Source organism: Phasianus colchicus, chromosome 6, assembly GCF_987193195.1.
Source record: "Phasianus colchicus chromosome 6, bPhaCol1.hap1.1, whole genome shotgun sequence".
NCBI lineage: Eukaryota > Metazoa > Chordata > Aves > Galliformes > Phasianidae > Phasianus > Phasianus colchicus.
This window is the reverse complement of record NC_143441.1, coordinates 17,300,302-17,321,765: the sequence shown is the minus strand read 5'-3', so window position 1 is coordinate 17,321,765 and position 21,464 is coordinate 17,300,302. Positions and strand designations below refer to the sequence as shown.

The following is a 21,464-nucleotide window of genomic DNA, read 5'->3' as shown; positions in this document are numbered from 1 at the left end:
AAAAAAAAAAAAAAAAAAAAAAAAAAAGGACAAACATACACAGCTTACATAAGCCAAAGATACATAGAGATTATGCTTACCATTATCACTTTTGATATTTCCATTGCTGAGCTGTTTCAACCTCTTCTGATGGGATTTACCATTGTAGTGGATTTGTGCCTGAGCAGCAGAGTTCAGCTGAATATTACAAACATTGCACAAAGTGAAATTGGTCTGCTTCTTTTCTCTCTCCTTCTTTTCTTCAGTGCTATCAGTTGCTAATTCTTTCTCACTATCCCTGTCTGGGACATCTGGGATGGATGCAAAAGCCAAATTGTATGAGTGATTAGAAGCTGGTAAGTCGGGGCTCCAGGGTTTCTTCATGTTTTCTGGGGAGGAAGAGCATAATTGAGATAATTATTGATGAGTAATGCAAACTAATGTAAAAAAGTATTTCTACATTTGTAAACCTGTAAAAGGCCAAAAAATTTTTTTTTGTATTTTTTCTGGTTTAATATTAAATTTCTGCTTATGTATTTTACTTCTCATTTCTGTTTCATAGTTCTGCTATGTAACTTGAGTAACTTCAGAGCCACTCAAATGAACGTGTAATATGGAGCCACGTCGGAGCAGTGCTTGGACAGTTGCAACATATGGGAAGTATGCACACTACATCAGTCTGAAGACTTTATGGGAGAGACCTCACATTATATCAGGAAGAGAGTCTGAGGAGCAAGTAGCAGCAAAGACAAAATTCTAATAACTAACTGACCACAATCCTCATTTTCCTTCTCCCTCTATTGCTGTGGGGAGGCTTTGAGGAGTATCCTCTCACCTTTGAGGAGGTGAGAATGAAGGATTGAACATGTGGGAAAAGATGAGGAAGGAAGAAGCTATTTTAATGTTCCTCATCCTCCTTTCTCACTATGCTACTCTGGTTTAATCATGAATAAATTAAATTAATTTTCACCAAGTCTATTTTGCCTGTAACAGTAACAGGCATATTACTAACAGTAATATGATCTTCCTATCTTTATGTCAACCCTCAAGATTTTCCATCTTACTTTTCCTGTCCTCTCCAGGACAGGGAGTAATGAACAGCGGGGTGGGGACAGGGCTGTCAACTAAGGTCAACCTACCACAGAAATACAGGAGTTATTACAGCAGACATAGGCATAGTTTATGCCTCTCTCTACGACTAAGTCAAGAAGTATAATAGTTTGATTTTTTAAATATAAACTATAAATACGAGTAGTTAAACACTGAGAGGCTGACAACCTATGGTTATGTTCGTTACGTACACTCCTACATTCAAATACTGTAATTTTTATTTCTTTTTCTTTTTTTTTTTTTTTAAGTTACAGCACTTAGAAATGCAAGACATTTTTTAATTCGCCTAAATTGATAAATAGTGTGGGGGAGATAAAGTTTCTGCTTCCTATGTTTTTATATTTTGATGTGTTTAATTAGTAGAAGAAAAAATAAAATCCCTACATTTCAGTTAGCTAATTGCACAGATTTCACTCTTGAATTTATTAATTAGCTTAGGTATTTAGCAAGCTCTCAGCATTCTCTCTCCACTTCCTTTGAATGATCTCAAGACAAACTCTAAAAACAGTATAACTTGTCTGCTTCAAAAACATCTGAAGATAAATAATAAACATGTTCTATTTCTTTATCTTAACTGCAAGTTAAGGATAAACTGGAGAATTTAGATTCAGACAGTACCAAATTGCAACTAGTACAAAAATGAGAGGAAAATCCCATCTGCAGAAGTTCAAGTGAGGTCAATGTAAACATGAGCTTCCATGATTAAAGGTGAGCAAAAACCACATAGAAGCGCGCTGTGCTCTGAAAAACTGATCTACTATTCAAGGATTACCAAGTGCTATAACAACTTAGCATCTTGATGAGATCTTTATATAGCATATAAATATTTAAACTACTTTGTTCTCCCAGACTTAATGAATAAATGAAGATCTAGCCAAATAATCTAATCTGTATTCTGCATGGAAAAAAAAACCTGATGCAAACTTAAATACAACACAATGGTCTCTAACTGACAAATAATTTAGAGATAAAAAAGATCCTTTCAGCGACACAAGAAAATGGGCTACAGATTTCTTTAATCTAAGCTCCAGATAAGGTTCAGCATCTAAAAATAAGTTTAAACAAGCCCTCAGATTTGGATCTGATTATACAAGAACAGTGCAAATCATTCTTGAGAGATTCAAATGTTGGAAGTTTCATGTGATTAATAGTCAGTCAAAACTTTCACTGTTCTCTGATGAAATAAAACACATTTACAGAATTGGAATCAAATAGTAGAGGCAAACCTATTTACAGATACAAATCTGAAAACATACTAATATAAAAACAAGTTTCAAAACAAGTTTTCAGATTTTATTACTAATGAATTAATATCATGTTCTTTTGTGCTAACTAGAATCATTTTCACTCAACATTAGAGTAATAAAAAGTACAGACTGGGCTCTGAGAAGAGGTCTGCATCAGCTGTAAATTGAAATCATTTCAGTCAGCATTATTATTTCTGCTTTTGATCACATTCAACTTTATTATTTAGAATTTTAGCTGTGTAAATCAAGAGATGAGAAAGCAGACTAAACAGTTCATTCTAAAGCAAAATTCATGAGAAAAACAACATGGAAGTAGTCGTTAAACCAAAGTTATTATGTTAACAGTAATTATAGTAATTTTTATAACCTCAGTCATGCCATAAGAAGTTATGAAACTGGGGAAGCTTAGGAGAAAAGCCAAGATAATTCTATAGCAGATCTACAGCATGTTTCTCCTAGTAGGAAAAGCATCCTCCTTCTGAGAAAGTAGCAACAATACATCAACATTCCATCATCATCCCAGCCTTCTGGGGATATTATTCACTCCAGAAAGAGTCAATAATTCATCCATAAAAAATAAATTAATTAAGAAATTCAATCTTTAATGAAAGTGTTGCAAGGATTAAAATATTAATAGGATAGCACTACTTTTAATGAATTATTCTAAAAAACTAGGCATCCTAGTTTATATACATTATGTGCATTAATATACATCTTTTTGCATTGAAAGTATTCCCCACTAGAGAGCAGTATGAATTTAAAATTTCAATGTATCTGTAGTCCTATAGTGCTAATCATATAGGATTGAGATTACTATAATAAAAAAGATATTCTAAGCAAGATGTAAACTTCAAAGTAAATATAATCTAGTAAATTAAACAAACTTAATACACTGTACATACACACATAAACTTCCTTTTGAAACACTAACACAGATAAGCAGCCTAGTAAGTCTTATTAGTACTTTTTAACTTTACTCTAATACGCCAATCCACACAGCCTAATCAGAAAGCCTTTATTTTTTATTAAAGAACATTTTCTGTCTTGAACTCTGATTTCGTTCCAGGAAAAAAAGAAAATAAAAAGAAAAAACACTAAAATACACACTAGGCATACTGAAATGAGATTACACCTTTGAAATAAATGAGTCCAGCATCTACCATTTGATTTTTGTATTCATTAAAACCCATAATGGCATTAGTGGTGTAACATACTTTTTGACTATTGCCATTTCTCTTCAATATGGTGGAAGAATAAAAACATTTCTAACTGCAGCCTAAGCAACAATTAGGCAATCAGGATTTTCAGAAATACTAAGGAAAATATTGCATGCTTTCGAAAGCCTCTTGAACTGATGCTATAAGCCAGAATAACATAGCAGTATTTGGTGTACTGATTGGTCACAAATGGTTTTGAGCAAAATGCTCACAAACTTGAAGTCAAAAATTTTGAAAAAAATAAAATTCCCTGCCATTATGTTTCTCTTGACTGCAATGGTTACATGTTACATAAATACTCATCAGTTTTGCAGCTAAGATTTCCTACTCACCTCCCACCCCCCACTGAGAAGGCTAACTTCTCAACCTTTAGGAGCCCTACAGCAGACAACAGCAAACAAGATGTGAATGAGCAAGATAACCAAGAAGTCAAAATTTCAAGCCAATTTAAATAGCACTGCAGATAAATGCTTACATTTATTTTCCCCAGAGTTCTGAACTCAATTTTGGCTCAATGATGCTTACCAGTAAAATGAACTTTGCATGACATTATAGCTTTGTGAAGTAGAAAACTGTCCCTTGTGGAAAACCAGCACAACTATATTGTGTGATGTTTACCAGCTTCAGTAACATAGCTACTGCCTGAAGATTTCCAATGTGTGTTTAAATGTAAAGGTTTAGAAATTATAGCCTTCCAATGAAGCTATCCTACCTTCTTAACTGTAATACAAAATCACCCTTTCTACTCAAGGATATGGAAGGAAAACTTTACCCACTTGTTAGAAAAATGATTGTTTATTTTCTGAACCACCTTGTCACTATGACTTGTACATAAACGAACCCAATGTATTTGACTATCAAGGGACCAACAGAAAATACGGATCCCAGAGCAAGTTACTAGGAGACTACTGTGCAGGTAAAACAGTTTTACTCAACACTGACCACTTGCCTCTGATTAATGACAAGATACATTCTAAAACAAAAATCTCTCCCTGGTTTATTCCCAGAAGCTGCCAAGATAGCCTTTTCATATTTTTAAAAGGACTGAACTTTCACAGGTAATAAGAAAACATAGGTAATCTAGCCAAATTAGTGATGGGAATAGATTCAAGCACTTCTTGTAAGAATTTGATAACAACATGAAAACCAAACTTATTTGGACCTACTTCTTCAGTTGTACTACTGATTCTCAGGAAAACAGGCTATGTAAAGCTTTTTCTAATGAAACGCACATTAGTTGTATTTGCTGAGGTCCTGGACATACCAAAGGATATATGGTTCTAACATTTGCACCATTTACATATTCACGTAATTTCTTTCTGCTTTTTGAGAGACATCAAGTCCTGTGCCAAAGATTATCAACCAAGAACAACAGATATTAGCTACTTTCAAAGAAACTTTAGGGAAGAGAGAGAAATAATCACTTTCTAATTATTGCTCTGTCCATTTTTTAGTCTTCGGTGGAATGTCACGAGTTCACTACAGATCGCCTCACCTCCCAGTAATAACTGGAATCTTCACATCTTTTCAAACATCACAAATGTGACCCAAGATCTCTCAGAGAATGGGGTGCTACTGTTTGATGGCAGTCATGGTAGCAGGGTCGCATTTGTGTCAAATAGTTTCAATCTAACTTATCAAATTTCAAAACTCTCTTCCATGCAATGAGTCAATACATGTGATAAGATCCTTCCCAAAACTGGATCCATAAGCTGCACTCCCAATTGTTATTCAAAAATCCCTGCTGCACTGGGTACCTGAGATTCCTGTGCCAAGAGGCCAGCAGTAACTAATTAGTTTTTGCAACCTCTAGGTTGAACTCGCTGAACAAAAATGCTTAAATTTACCTTAGACGTTTATTACTGGGAGAAGCTTAAAATGAACATACTGCCTATACATAAACATACAGCCTGGCAGAAGGCTCAGGAACAGGAAAATAAAAAAAGCTTTTGCATCTTTCACCCCTACTATCACTGAATGATGCGGTCCTGACACTGCAGTTCTCTGATTCAGATCAGATCTGCATCTGCTCCTGGTTTTTAGGGCCCAGAATGATTTAGGTCATGGTCTATATTATATTACATGTCTCTGCAGTGGCAGTTTCAAACATAAAAGGACAAACAATGGGAAAATGGTGAAAGAGCACTCATGGTGAAAGCACAGCCCATTTGAAACAGCTCCCTCCCCGATGACCCAAGTAACCTTCAGAATATGCTGCAGGACTCATCTGTTTTCTTTGGATGGATGGATGAACATTTCAGTGGAATAGCTGCTGGGAAATGGAAACTCATTAAGACTGGAAAGGCTTTTCTAAAATAGTTGATTTTTCAGGATCTCCTTTGTTCTGAGTCTTTCAGATGAACATGAAATACCAATAGTATAGAATACAACAAGAGATGATGTGAAAATGTGGAAAACATGTATTAAGTAATCTTTCAGTATTGGTAAACATTCCTGTAAGAGTTTTAAGACTGCAAGAACAAGCACCACCTTCTAGAAAAGGAGGAGGATTTTGTTGGGTCATACACCAAAAAGCTAAATTGCGTGTCAGTGATAAAACTCGGGACAGAAGTTAGTATTTCTCATTACTCTCTGTCTCTTACCATCTTCATCACAATTGAAGCCTCTATTCACCAAATTTTCTCTTTAAAAAGTTCACACAAAATAAATTAGAGGAGGCAGCTTAAGAATTTAAAAAATAAAAAGCATCACAGAGAGAAGAACCTTGTTTTTCCCATTTGTTATTTCTCCTTATGCACTCTGCTCCTCCCAATTCAATCATTACCGTTGTTATATGACTTCAGTGATCCATGTGAATAATAAGAAATAATCATCATCATCTCAGGTGATTTTTGCAAAGTTTACGATGAAAAGAATCGCTTGGGCAAGAACTACATCAGTAAAAGAAATAAAAGTAGTTTTCACCTGCATGTTTATTACGTATAGCAAGAAGGGAAGACGAGATGGAAGAAGACAGTTTATTTTAGGCTTGGAGGGCTTTATACTTTAATGTCTATGTCATGGGACTCCTCCCAAGAAATGCATCTCTGCAAACTGGAACCTGGAAGAGCAGATTTTTATCCATCTGAAGTATCTTGAGCAATAGCGCAGAAAATAAAAGCCTAGGCTTTTGTTCTGTTTTGTCGGCAGAGCACTTAAATCTTTCAGGAACGGCTGCATTTCAATACTGCAGCAAATTAACCGACTGCAGCCTATCTCTGGTCACAGTCATGTGCACTATGAGTTCCAAAAGGAACTCATATATGAACTAATCAGAAAAAAAAAAAAACTTCATTTCTTGGTTCAGCAGTTCCTTCATGCCAAAAACAACCAACAGACATCTCATAGTCTCAAAATATACTGCAGTCATTTTTTTAATTGAGTTCTATAAAAAGAGCTAAGCACTAATCAACACCATATGTTATTCAATTAGCTAGTAATACATATCTATTTCTCAAGCCTGTGCTAACATAATGGAGCACTTTGGGTGGTTTGGAACTATTTGAAGGCCAAATAATTAATTTGCAAAGATCAACTCCTAAAAAGCTGAGAAGTGCTACTGTGGTGACTTACTTACATCTCTATAGCCAGAGTCAAGCCATTAAACTTTCTCATTTGGTTTTTACTCAAGCCTTTGTTTTCACAGTGATCATTTCTGAAAAAGACTTCTGTCTAAAATGAGGACAAATAAAGACTGGCCCAGCGATGCAGCTGGAACCCAGGCATTGCAGGGAGCCTCCTCCCAGGCAGGTAAAGCAAGCTGCATGCATTGCTTTATCTCTCTTTCCAACAGTGGGATCTCATGTACAGGCTCTATGTAGAAGGCAGAAATTAATATAGCAAAATGCATATCAAGGAAAGTTACAAGGGCCTTTGCCCACCAAGAAAGCCTGCTGTTGTTATGCTATGGGTACTTTTTCCCATATTCTGATTTCCCACATTTGGGAATTCCACCTGCAGCCTTAAACTCCTGTCAACAGCACTCTAAGTTGACCAGGACCAAAAAGAAAGAAGGCTCTAATTGCAATGCCAACTGTCTTTACTGGACTAAATGTTAGTTTTGTCATTATTTCTAATAAGATTGGTAGTATTTACATATGTTAGATTTCAGGGGGAAAAGCACCAGTTTTTCAGATTATCAAATCTGAACAACACAAATTAGATCATTCAGCAGTGTCCAGAGACGGATGTAAAAATTAAAGTATGTACAACAAATCTTTGTCTACTGAACCACAGACATTTTGTAGGTACTGGGATTATTTTTAATTTCACAGTAAAATAACTTCTTTCAGTCCTGCTGGATAAATTTCCTGATGTGAAATCATACAGAATATATGGTTTATGTACTGTAATAAATATTATATGCCACTTAAAAGTTATTTAATTTTTCTAGTACCTAAATGCCAAGTCAAATATTCTTATCTCAGCAGTAAGAAAGTATATGTACAGCTGATGAGCAACTCACTTAAGAGCAATGTCAGAAGTTCATGGTTTGTACTTGCTTATAAAAAACAAATCAATACAGAACTAAAGATTCATTTATTTATTTAGCAGGATAACTTCTCAAGATTGCCAGATTTCTGTTTCTACAGTTAGAACTCTCAGACCTTCTCACACCCTAGGAAAATCTAAATGTTTACCCCAAATACAAACAGCCAGTTTGTAGAAGTTAGAAGTCTAAGTCCCAACTTTTTTGTTGTACTCTTCGTTTAGTGATATTTTTGTGGATGCATTATAAACAAGAGGCCTTTAAAACAAAAAGAGCCATAGAAGAGCAAGATGGAAGTTTTAATACTTCAGTCAATTACCCTTTAATCTCCAGATCCAATGAAATACAATAAGTTTTGTCTCTCGGCAAATGCACATACACAAATAGCAGTGTTAATGAATGATAAGTTTGGGCTTATATTTGAAGATTATCATTTATACTTTCACAAAAGTAGTTCTTTTTCCAGATAATCTGCATATTATAAAGCATTATAAATGCTCTAGTAGCATTTATAAATGCAAGGACTTTTATTACTGTTATTATTTTAATTTTTACAGCTTCACTACACTCACTGGGCCATTTAAAGTGGAGTTTAATGGAGATCTGATTATTTTCCAAGCTATGCAAACATATCAAGGTGAACATCTGCTTTGTTTAGAAAGGTTAGCAAATGCTTTTGCAAGCACAACTGGAAATTACAGTAATTTATCTTATCCTTCTATCTTTAGACTGCATTGTCTTTAGCAAAAAGGATGCATTTAGTACAGCATCCACAGCAAAAAGGACAGAATTTCTATTCACAAGATTTGTTTTTTGGGGGCAGATTCTGTACAGTTTGGTTGAGAAGTATAAAATATAGGCTATATCCTAAAAAGCATATTCTCTTCATAGTATCTTGAAAACTAATGTCCTCTTTAAAGCATCCTTGACTAGTATAATGTTCTTTCCTATCAATTACATTTCTACCTCAAGATCTTCATCAATGCTAGGGACAGAGATAAATATCTAGCAAACCAGACTACCTTTGATGTGTATTCTGATGTGTCTTAAGACAAAATGGGGCATATGGCCTTTTTATGTTTCCCTAACAGAGTGCTCTACAGAAGCAGCTAGTCTTCCTTTACAAACACACAAGGCCAGCTCAGGGCTTCAGATATGCAGCTGGGGAATTACTTGTAAAAGTTCCATATTATATTGCTTATTTTACAAGGTATTCAGCAGCATTTTCCAAAATGTAGAATATTACCAGAGAAGTGCAGGAACTTACTGAACACATTAAAGATAGTGCCTTATTATTGCTAAATAGACATGTAAAGTATTTCCTATTTTCCAGTTTCAGGATTTAATTTTTAAAAACATTTTCATTTTTCATATTATGAAATGCTAATAATTAAAAAACATCAGTGCCTACCTTCAAAATATCTCCACAACAATTGGAAGATACATTTTTTCCTAAAAGACATTTCTTAAAACAAATCATGAGCAGTACAGACATAACCACATATATACAGATAGAAAACAGGAGAGATGATGCTTTCCAGCCTTCTCTGGGAGTTCTTCACAGCAATATATCTCTTATTGCAATCCACAGCAGATGCTCACAACAGACCCAGAACTGCTGCTCTTGGGAAGCCTGAGCACTTTGCTCAGCCACTGTGATCTGCAAAAGCTACTACTGCTGAGTTTGTAAAATACTTCCATCTCGTCTAGCTCTGCTGGCCATCTGCAATCTCTCTTGACCTGTCTAGGAGTGCTGAGGTAGTTGAAAACTTCTGAGAAGTCATGCAAGGCAAAATTTAAAGCTCTGTAAGAATTACAAAGTTTCTTCCTTCAGCCGTGCTGATTCAGATGAAGCAGTTTATAAATTCTATTAAGCCTCAGAACAAGTTTGTAAAATCCCTAGGACTCACTCAACTATTTATTTTTTTTCCAAATAGTAGTTCAAATTTGCAATAAAATATTCTTTTGCATTGGAGATCATTTAAGACTACAGGATAAAATACATATGAAATTCCCAGAATTAACTCATACTCAAACATCATTTTATAATGAAAGATTAGAAGACTTCACAAAATATTCATTATCAATATCTTACAGTGTTAAATTTAAAAATGATCTTCTCCAATTAAAGTCATCATCTAAAAAATTGCATGGATATATGCACAAGATTACAATTTAAATGAGCTTTTTAAGAGAAATGGTAAATATCACTGACCCTTATGCAGTAACAGAACTTTGCAATATGGTGCTCATTTCATTAAAAAACAGCAAGATAAACATATTTCTGTATAGGTGCAAGCCAGGGTACCTGAAGGCAGTGAAACAGCTGGCATAAAAATGCTTCCAGAAAAGCCAAATCAGATAACTGCTTTCCATCTACCTAGGAATTCATACAGTAATTTCAGCATCTCAGCAGTCCTCATAATTTCTGCTGCTCTTGCTATGCATTATAGAATGTGTCACTTTGAAAATTTATTGTACCTTTTACAGCATGGGTTAAAGAACACTTAAAGCACATTTAGTGTTTGATATACCTTTACTCAAGAAGAACAGAAATGAGTTCTCTTTTATTAATTCAGATTTGTACTACTAAACTATTCACAGTAGCAGTCTCAGGGAATTTTCTTGAGATTACCTACATAAGTAAGAACTTACATGACAAAAGATTTGAAGGCCTGCATTCTCATCAGAAAAAGGAAATATTAAATAATGAAAAAGCAGGCAGATTACAGTAGTTAAAACTTCAGTTTTAACCGTATGACTCAAGGCTGTAATATATTTACTAATAATTTAATGGATTTCTGACAAATCAGCTGTTTGGTTTTTTTTTTTTGATTCCTGAAAAAGCATGTAGGGCAAGAATGAAAACAATAATAATTTGACATAAAGTGTGGTTATTTCTCCTGTAATTTTTGATACTGTAAAATTGGTTTCTTTGCTGAAAAAAATATCTAATATAAGAAAAAAGTGCAAAGTCGTGAACAGCTAAGACAAAAAATACATTTTGCTATTTATATTCATTTGTTTGTAGCTCAGTTTAGTGTCAGTCCATTTGAAATCTGTCATATTTTTATTTTGCTTGTCACAGAAGCGTAGAAAAAGTAAACAGTGAACATAAGCAATGCCATTAAAAATACAAAACTAAAAAGTGACCTTCCCCTAAGCCACTGCACATAAGAGGCTATGCCATCTTATCTCTCATCTACCTCATTTAGATGAAATCATCATTATTTTACTTGTTATTATTTAAATCAGACCCAGTAATGTCATTTGTAATTAACACTCACTGTGAAATGTGAATGGCTTACCTTGCAATACAGCAGTGTTATCCATTTCAGCATGCACTGCTCCTACAGTACACATCTGGAACCAATACTCACTCATTGCTATCAGCTGCTGCTCACAAATCACTTGATTATTGATCACTACACTTATCACTCTTCATTGACTGAACTTCATTTCACATTACTGCTCTCCCGCTGCTTCAGCAAATTCTGAAACTTCTATTGCAATGAGAATTCAAACTGAAACCAAGGCAGTGGTTCTTCAAACTGATTATTTCTTACTGTATCAAACTTCTTGCGGTTACCTTCATTTATTAAAGAAAAAATAATAATCAATTGCCTGTCACGGTTTCAAATTCCTCACAGAGGAATAGGCAATGATAGGGTTTGGTTTTCCCCTTGTAACACAGTATAGTTTCTAATTATATTATTTTAAGAGACACCTTTTTTCAGCACTGAACAGTTCAAAAATCTATAATACAAACAACTACATGTCTTTGGGAAAAGTAATTGCTTTTTGTGGGACAAGAAATGGCTGCCAATCACTGGGGAGACTGCCAGGATATACTTATAACATTATTTGCAAAAAAAAAAAAAAATATATATATATATATTTATGTCCTACCAACTAACAGCAATTCTTGCAAGTAATAAGTTCAAAAATGACAGGAAGGTTTCATTTAATTCATGTATTTATGCTTATAGGAGCTATATATATATTCAGATATGCATATACTTACATAAGTAATGTTGAGGCTTTTTGAAAGAGTTATCAACAGCATCATGTAAGAAACTTGCATGGAATATTCTCGTCTAGAAGTTTGTACAGCGGCACCCATCCCAGACCTATGCTGCTTGTCAAAGCTGAGTGGTCAACAGTTGCTCGTATGGTTGAGCAACCAGAAAGAACCAGCTTTGGGCTATTGTTTACTGAGTTCTCAGGGCAGATCAAGCAGACCTATGGGGGGGGGGATCTCAAAGCGGATGATGACCACCATGAAAACAGTATGCATACTTGACAAACTGCCACATGGCAATCACATGACAGTGGGCACGCCATTGCCCCTGACAACCAAAACAGTATGTAAGCATGTAAAGTGGATAAAAACCCCAAGTGTTCAGAGGTAGAGCTCCCCCACTGAACTGCAGCCATGGGGATCAATGAAATGTCACTGTCTGAAATCATCTCCTCCAACAACTGGAGTGAGACAGGTCATTTGAGGAAAATTATTTGGGGTCAAAACCACTGGAAAATCTTCCAAAACTTTCTCTGTGTAAGCAAAGTAGCAACAGTCTTCCAGCTTGTCTCACATTAACTGAAATATTCTGAGAAAGAAGAGTAAAAGTCTCTTTGTTCTTTAGCCTATACAACATTAAATACATTTTAAATTTTATTCTGTACAAGAGTATTCATACTACAGATAATATGTACAACGTACACTTACACAGCAAAATAACCTACCCACATCATCAACAATTCAACATTGTCACAGATTTAGGGTGGGAGACAAATCAGCTAATATTCTTCCTACAGTCAACCATCAGCCATAAGAAGAGACATCAGAAGGTCAGTGGATTTTCTGAAAGCAAACCTACCAGATGCAGAAGTATCCTATAGGCAATATATGAAGCAAAAAAAACAGACAGCAGCCTGGATAGAAGTTTAACAGTATTTTGTTTGGTGCTTAGAGAAAATGTTAGAAGGCTATTCCATTTTCTATCACTTGGGAATTAGAGCACAACATCATGAGTACCTCAGAACGTGATCATTCCAATCTAGTGATTTGTATTCAGGAAGAACAATAAAATCTAGAAAAGCTTTGGTAGAGGTTAATGTCCTAATTTTAGGAATCATATTCTAGATAGAGAACTTAAGCAACAGGTGAAAACTCTTCTGTCTGAAAAGAAGTTCAGAAAAATAATTGCTAAATAAGTTCTATGACCACTATTACTCACTGCAATACCTATATCTATGATCTACTGGAAATTATTTTAGGCTATTTATCAAGTTCTAATGTAGTATAACATTTGTGCTATTTTTTTTTTTCTTATAAAGGGATACAATTTTCAAGATGTTGCCTAAACTGTGAACTAAAAAAAAAAAAAAAAGACAGTCTGTAACTACTAAAGGCTGCTTATTTATTTGGTCCAACTAACATGGACATTTCTCCAACTTCTTTTAAAGCAATCACTATATAACAATTAGATAAACTATTTTATCCTTTAAATTTCATTACATCATTACATAAAGAAAACATGCAAATTCATCTCAGTATTTACATGAATCTTTAAAAATATAATATTTGACCATTTTGTGACACCATTTTGTCGTCATAAATGTGAAGTGATTAGATTGAGACACTTTATTCAAGTATATCTATCAGACAACAATTCAGTATCTCTTCTAATTCCATTAAAGAGTATGGAACCCATTTATTGGTATTATACTGTGTTTTAAGCATTGCTGGAAGATTACTTTACTCTTTAGTTTAATCAATTTATTAGCTAATATTCAAGTTCTTAGAACATGTACCATTCTCCAGAACAGCTGAGGACCGTGACTGAAATAGTGTGGGACAAATTGTTGTAGCTTGCAGATACACATTAAATGTCTCCAAAGATGTATCGCACAACTGAAAAATTAGTTGTAGATGGGTAATAGAGAGTACAGGTATTTGACAGGAAATATTTTTCCATGAGAAATATGGTCCAAAATTTGGTAGCCATTCTTTTCCCTCATCTATATATTTCTTCTACTGTCTCCCTATGTTTTCCCTATGGGGTTAAATCAAAGAATGTATCTTACCACCTGCTCTAAATGCCCTTGCCCATATCCTAGATTCTTAAAACCTGTATCTGAACCCAGCTGAGGACTGCTGTACCCTTTCTGTGCAAGTGTAGAAAACGTATAAAAAACTGAGCAGTCTTCACAGGCACAGATTAAGAAGACAATTTATTTCAGCTCAGGTAGTCCTAATGAAAAGGACGGTAATCCTAGCATTAGAGAAGTCAAAGTGCCGCAGGAACAAAGAGGTGGTGAGCCACGTAAAAGGACTAGCAGTGTGCTATACCCATGTACTTACCCACCACTCAGCCCTCGCTCACCATGCACTATTCTGCCCTAGGCATGCGGCTAAAAGCAGATGGGTTTGTGGATGAATAATTCCCTGACCTACTCTCAGTCGTTTCCATTGTACACTAAACTCAGCTTCCAATTACATCAATACCATCTATCAAAAACCAAGACAACGCCACCTCTAAACAACCTTCTTCCTAGTATTAACAACACTATCAAGAATTCCCCCAATATGAACTACTTTCAGCAGTCAGCAGAAAGGTTTTTTTGTAAATATTGCATTTTATTCCTTCTCCAATTAAGAATTTGAACTAGGCTCATCTTAACTGTATTTCCAACATGTGCTGCCTGAGCTCTGAATAAATCAATACCACCATTGGGCTTAGCATCATCTTCTACAGAAATAGCAGCTTTCTGCTTCTAGACACACTAGTTCAAACACGGTTGCTTTACGAAAGAGGACAGTGAACAGTTTTGCTGAAATAGGTATGAAGAGAAGACAGAAAGAGTGATGGATTTGCATTTGCTCTGATTAGGAAGCTACAGTCATGCTTTTTTTTTTTTTAATAAGTAGAGATATAGGTCAGAAACAAGGACTGACATGCAAGGTGCTTTTCTAAAGATTAACTCACTCTAAAAGTTTATTTAGTTCTTACTTTTATTTAGTAAAATTCAGCAAACTTTACTAAATACTTGGAAGTCTCCAAATCAATGAGGAAAACTTCTGTACTGGTGAACATCGACCATCTGCAGAAGTCTAAACTTTGGAGTGTTGAGTTTACATGGTTCCAGTATTCATTTTGTGTTAATTAAATAAAAATTTAATTTTTATGGGTTTGTGTCTTCAGAGTTTTTATTGGATTTACAAATTTTCTCCAAATTAAAAACAAATTAAAAGAGAAGATAGGAAGAGTGTAAGAATCTCAGTTCAGGTTCACAAACATCGGTGAACTCTGCATGGCTTTGTGTCATATTGCAACTCATTTGTTTTAACATTATCAAACTCTTCAGTAAGCTTCCTCCGAATGAAGAAAATTGATTTAAATATTTTAAATAGGCTGACAAAAAAAGGATCAAAAATAATTCAAATCATATTGTTCTAATTTTGTAGACATCCAATAGCACAGTAAACAACATTTCTTCAAAATCAGCACTTAGCAAACACAACACTTTTATGCATCTTACTGAACACAGCGTATTCTAGCAGAAAGTGTCAAGGACAGACATTTCATCCTGTGCTTTGGTATTGTAGACTTAAATATCCCAAACAGTAATAGATCCTTTACTGCCTTTTCAGAAGATACTCCCACAATCATTCCCCCAGTAATTCCAAGTTCTTTCTTTCAAATCAAGTGAAGTTAATTATGGGGAAAATAAAGACCTATCATAAATGACAAATTGTGAGTATATTCAACTAAACATTACATAAAGATCTTGCAGATACAAATGTGACATGAGTTGTCCTGCAACCGAGTGTTTGATTTGTTGATTCATTGCTTAGATTCCTCTTTATTCTACTGAAAAAAAAAGAGTCATTTGAGATGCAGGTTGCATCATTCACCCCTCTTATTGGCCTTTTTGAGAAAATTTCAAGTAATATTAAAGCGATCCACAGAATACAATGATGGCATCTTGCCAAGAAACACATCTGAAAAAGGAGTATAACATTTGTATTAGTGCAATACTTTCTTCAGTGTATCATACTCAATATCTTTTTGGGAAAAACAGTGATTGCATTAAACATTAAATCAAAGACCCACTCTAGTGTAAAACAGCAATTTGTCTTCAATTTTCCACTTAGTAATTCAAAAACTCTTTTGACTATCAACTGCCGACAATTTTTTTTGCTGGCTACAACTTGGTTAGAATAATAAGAAAAAAATCATTAGCATGTTAATAACTTGGCCTCTCTAAGGGCTACTTAGTCGAACCTCTATCAGAAAAAGAAGCTTCTTTTTCATCCCTATTCTTACTTGTGAAGTGAATATAAATTACCACAATCTCCTAGTTTCCTTCATTTCAATCTGTAATGATTTCCCAATGAACAGAATACAGTCCTGTCATACTTTCTGCAACAGCAGCTTACACAAATTTTCACATCTCTAAAGATGAGAAAAGGAAAGACAAGAATTACCACACAGATAAGAAAATGCAGTCATTAAATCAAAACTGCAAGAGGATATTATGTGAGCAAAATATTGTCTACATTTTAATATAGGTGTCTGGGAGTAGCTTTCTATGCTTTATACATACTATATTCAAAACAATTTATACATCAAATTTCATGCTGAGTCTAGAGTAGGAATGAAGTACAGAAAACTACTTATCGTGATTTAGAGGCATTTTAAGTTCTTTACCCAAAATCAAGTAAAATCATCCAACAATGGAGTACCTCGAGCATTTTTTAATCTTCGCAGGATAGAAGGTTTAAGATACAAAAAGATAAATATTTATGACCAGATCTTTACACAAAACAGATATTGTTTATATGCATACACTCATATATGACAGTTTTCAACATGGAAATGGAACGTTTTGTTACTGCTGCTATTTTGTGCAATTAGTAAATGGACCAAAACCAATTACATATAGATTACATACAATAGAAGAAATATGACATTTAGGATAAATAACAGTGACTTTAATATCTATTGCTTTATTCAAATGATCTACATACAAATGTTAGAAATTTTCATCAAAATTATGCAATTAAGATTTTCATATAATCTCTATTTTTATCATTAGAAAATTTTCTGCGATCTGTGTGTTTAATACAGTTATAGCAATATTTTTAGATAAAAATGAGAGATTCAGAAGATACTTTCAACAGCATAAACAACATTCCAGCTGTCACATTACCATCTGTAGCAAACAGTACAGCGTACTTTTTAAAAAGTATTGATATATACAACTAATGATATTTGAAGTAGAGAACACATTTGCTACTGTAGCTCATGCTGGTTTATGGCCTTGCCCAACAGTAGATTCCTGTATTCATGTGCTTTGTGTAGTTATCTAACAAATTGGATCCAATCATAGAGGTTTAATACTCCACTTCGGTATTTCACCTTTATCTTACAAGAATCAGAATTGATTCTTCCAAATTCAACAAAAATACCAAATATTAAGCATAAATGTACACTTCTTCTACGGAAGCTAATAAAAGCAATATTTAAAAAGAGAAACAAAAAGAACTGAGGAATTATACTGGATACCAAATGAATTAACCCAGTTAACAAACACTGCTCACTTGCTTTGTTTTTTTAATAATTGACCTAATTTACATAGAAAAAATAGCAACTGGAAACAAAGGAGTAACTTCGAAATTCATCTTGCAAAGTATGTTAATTTCCTTTCTACTACTGGATGTTCTCAAGACAAACTTTGGAGAGAACAGGGTTTGTCGCAAGATCATATTGTCAGCAGACTAAGAAATTTATGACAAAACAGGTAAAATCAGTTCTAGTCTGAAGCATGCAATCCCTTCCAACTTCCTAAAGCTACCACTCCAGGCCAAGCAAAAAATTTACAGTTATTTACAGTACAAAGGTGCCCAAATCAGTCCACATTCTCACTGTAGCCTGTTAAAAACAATTCTATTGGTTGCTCAAAGCCCTTATAGACTCAGCGTTCAGAAAGAACTGCAGAGATGAGCCAAGCTACCACACTGCTATCAAGGATCTTCAGCACATCCCTGCACTGACAAAGGAGGGAGAAGTTTGAACGAGAATAACCAGATCTATGAGGAGCCCTCCGTAATGATAAACATTGCTGTTGCCTTGGATGCACAAACAAGCTTCAACCAGCCTCAGCCTGTATTTATTTAGTGAAAAAGAATTAGTAAGACTTATAATACTGTAACAACCCAGTGTCTGTGCTTTATTTTGAGAACTCCTAGAGTACAAAAAAAAAATATTTCTTCACATACTATAAGATCACAAAAGCATTTTCAGGGTCTGAGCTCTCCCAATAGAAACTTGCCTATATTCTCTCAACCCTGACACCATTATCAATTCCTTTAACAAAGAAAATAAACTATGGTTAATTCTTTGCTATTCCATCCATTAACAGTGGAGGGTGGGGGGAAGAATACTGGGATTCATTACATATTCATAACAGAGTCAAAGAATACATAACACTTTTAGGGTAGAAGGGTTACGAGACTGTTGGCTGCTGGCAATGAAGCTCTAGAACAGTGAAAAAAGCTAGAAAAATGCAAATACAGTCTATGAAAGGTAGAGTGGAAAAGAAGAAAAATGTAAGGGAAATATCTATGATATGAATGAACATTAATGTTATGAGAAAACAGTAACAAATTATTAACTGCCCCTGATCTGTCCAAATAAGAAAGATGCTTTAACAGGCCCTGCTGGGATGTGTTCTCTGCCTAAGTTTCACTAAGAACTATATGACAAAACGTAGAATATACATACTAAACTGGCTGATGATATCAAACAGGAAGAGACAGAAACAACATAAGAGGCCAAGATTAAATTCAAAACTGAATTGACAGTGTGGAGAAAAGCTCCATTATAAAAGATCCCATAAGGCAGGAATAGCAATAAACACTTAGAAGATAGGGGGAAAAAAAAGATTAATCTACAGTTTTCATGTAAAGGACGCAAATGTTAGAATAGATAAAATAAATACATAACAAGCACACTAAATTATTGGTACTGACTGAAAGACTATCAATCTGAGATGACAGGCACAAAAATATAGTCAGAAATGCTGGAGGTTTTTCTTTTTTTTTTTTTTTTCTTTGTGGTGTTTTTGTCTCGGTGGTTTTTCTCCTTTTTTTTTTTAATATATTTATATCTGCTGAAAACAGCATTTGTTCTTCTCTGTGGAACGATGAATATAATTGAAGGAATTCCTTATATCACAGCACAAGAGATTTTTCATCTATTCCTCTTCCAGCTAAGGGTCACTTAAGCCTCCTTTCTTCATACTTCTGTCAAAGATAACTAGAATTAGATTGTATCACAGGCTATATCTTGAATGTATACTCAGTAACAAATGCTTCCTGACACACTACTGGAGCAGTAGTTTCATTTTCTAGAATGGAAAAACAGATTTACTTGCCTTTTATCTTGATGTTAGGTCACTCAACAGATATACATTTTTCATTCAAACTATCCTTCTTATCTTCCCAATTACTTTAAGGCAGGCAATACACAGAGTATTGTACCAAAAACAGAACACAAAAAACCAGTACTCATTTCCAGAGCACATGGAAGCAAAATTGCTCTCAACTCTTGTATCCAACATAGGACTGTCACTGCAACAGATTCCTTATGCAAGATAAATTTGACATTGAGGGTAAGAAAGTTAAAACAGAACAGCAAAAACTTAGAATGTTGCTGTTAACTGTAAAAGAGGTATTTCCTGTGTGTTCTCCCTCCCCCCCCCCAAGGATTTTCCCCAGCAAGGAACTCTCACCTTCCTCCTATATCTTAATAGAAAAATGCTTTCACCACAGCTGGATATAAAAATTACAGGCAGGCAATAGGCACTGATAAAGGTATTGTCACACTGAGCCTCCACGTTTCCCAACTCCAGCTGCAGGATGGGATGAAAAATTGTAGAGAAAAAAAATATATTAAAAGAAATTGAATAAATAAAAACATATAAGTGACACGTTCTGTGGGCTGTGTATCAGCCACAGAGAAATCCCTTTTATCTCCTCTACATTGACTTAAAGAATGCCTGCAGTACTCTCTATGCAAGAAGCATATTGTTTTAACTGTAGAAAAGGATATGAAAGTGCAAACAGGGAAATTTGCTGAAACATAAATTCAGCAACTGAATTAAACTGATCTGTTTCAAAAATTTAGGGGTATTTTTGTACATACCTGTAAATACTCTAAGTCACATCCCTGTTTTGGTGATTACCTACCTCCTGTTTAGATCTTTTAAAGTTGTAGATACTGTTAATGTGAGAGATAGAAAAAAAATAAAGGAAATCAAGAAATTTTTTTTTAATTTACTTGAAGCCAGACTTCCCACGTAATTTTCAAGAAATTAACTTGTATCAACATAACTGAAATGCATTTGGTGTTTCCAATGAGTATGCTTCTGCCCCCACTCTTTTAATAAAAGACTTGCCACAGAATATGACTCTAGTTAGACAACAAGGAAATAAGGCATTTTGAAAGTGGAGTAAAATGTACTTCCAAACCTGCTTTAAGGTACTGGTACATTTTAATAAATCCTGCCACCACTCTGAAGAAGGCTTACAGAATACATAAAGCTAGATACAGTAATTATAGGTATTTTGGCCATTAAAAGAATCCACTTGCAACAACATGATCACTGGAAAGTTAGTGTGCCTAACGCAGACAGAACTTTTCCAATAAGAATGAACAACTCCTAAGTACAATTCCTGTCAAAATGCTTCACTGAACAGCTAGAACAGTATCAATTAGAAAGGCTAGAGTATTAATTCTTACCAGATTAAATTAACAAAATAAATGCTCAATGAAAACATTTAATATAGCCTTATTTTTCTTTTGCACTTATTATTTCCTTAAAGAAGCTAATATTGCTGAGTTTGTATTGAGCAAAACATCCATTTGCAGCAAAATAAAACCCACTATATTAAATCTAGAATTTCTTTTTCACTATGAACATGCAATTCATCTGAAGGTTTCCTCAAGAAGAATATAACTTTCAACACATATTTAAGATTTTCAGTTTGAAAGTATTATATTTGAAAATGCTGAATACTGCTATTTTCTCAGGAGAACATTACTATGACTGCTGTTGTTCTCCATTAAATTTAATGGAAAAATATAGAAAATAATTAACTTTAATAAATACATTTGAATGAAATACATAGATAAAATAGGCTTACTTAGCATTATGGAAAAATGCTTAGGTGGTTAAAGGTAATCAAGTTCTATGACCTTCAAGATCTAGTAAATTTTATCTTCAAGCTTGTATCTGCCCCTTCCTTCTCCCTGTTCCTAAACTAGTATTAAAAAAAAAAACCAAAAACTTAGAGTACAGTAAATCATGAACAACCATAACTGAATAAAAAGCAAAGAAGAGAATGAGTTC

General features: G+C 34.4%; 1 protein-coding gene and 1 long non-coding RNA gene across 4 annotated transcripts in view; both read right to left on the bottom strand.

Annotated features, from left to right (window-relative positions):
- Positions 1–21,464, bottom strand: part of ZNF385D (zinc finger protein 385D) — a 394,225-nt gene that overhangs the window by 314,850 nt on the left and 57,911 nt on the right. For 2 of the 3 annotated variants that reach the window (XM_031590217.2, XM_090142579.1), the window contains exon 2: positions 81–368. The exons of the other annotated variant lie outside the window; for it this stretch is intronic. In XM_031590217.2, the coding sequence (XP_031446077.2) occupies positions 81–368 (288 nt within the window). The remainder of the gene's footprint in view (positions 1–80; positions 369–21,464) is intronic. 3 annotated transcript variants of the gene reach the window in all.
- LOC116227102 (uncharacterized) overlaps positions 16,349–21,464 on the bottom strand; it is a 39,936-nt gene continuing 34,820 nt past the window's right edge. The window contains exons 2-3 of the long non-coding RNA XR_004166483.2: positions 19,845–19,964; positions 16,349–19,356 (exon numbers count right to left, since the gene is read on the bottom strand). This is a non-coding gene — a long non-coding RNA (uncharacterized LOC116227102). The remainder of the gene's footprint in view (positions 19,357–19,844; positions 19,965–21,464) is intronic.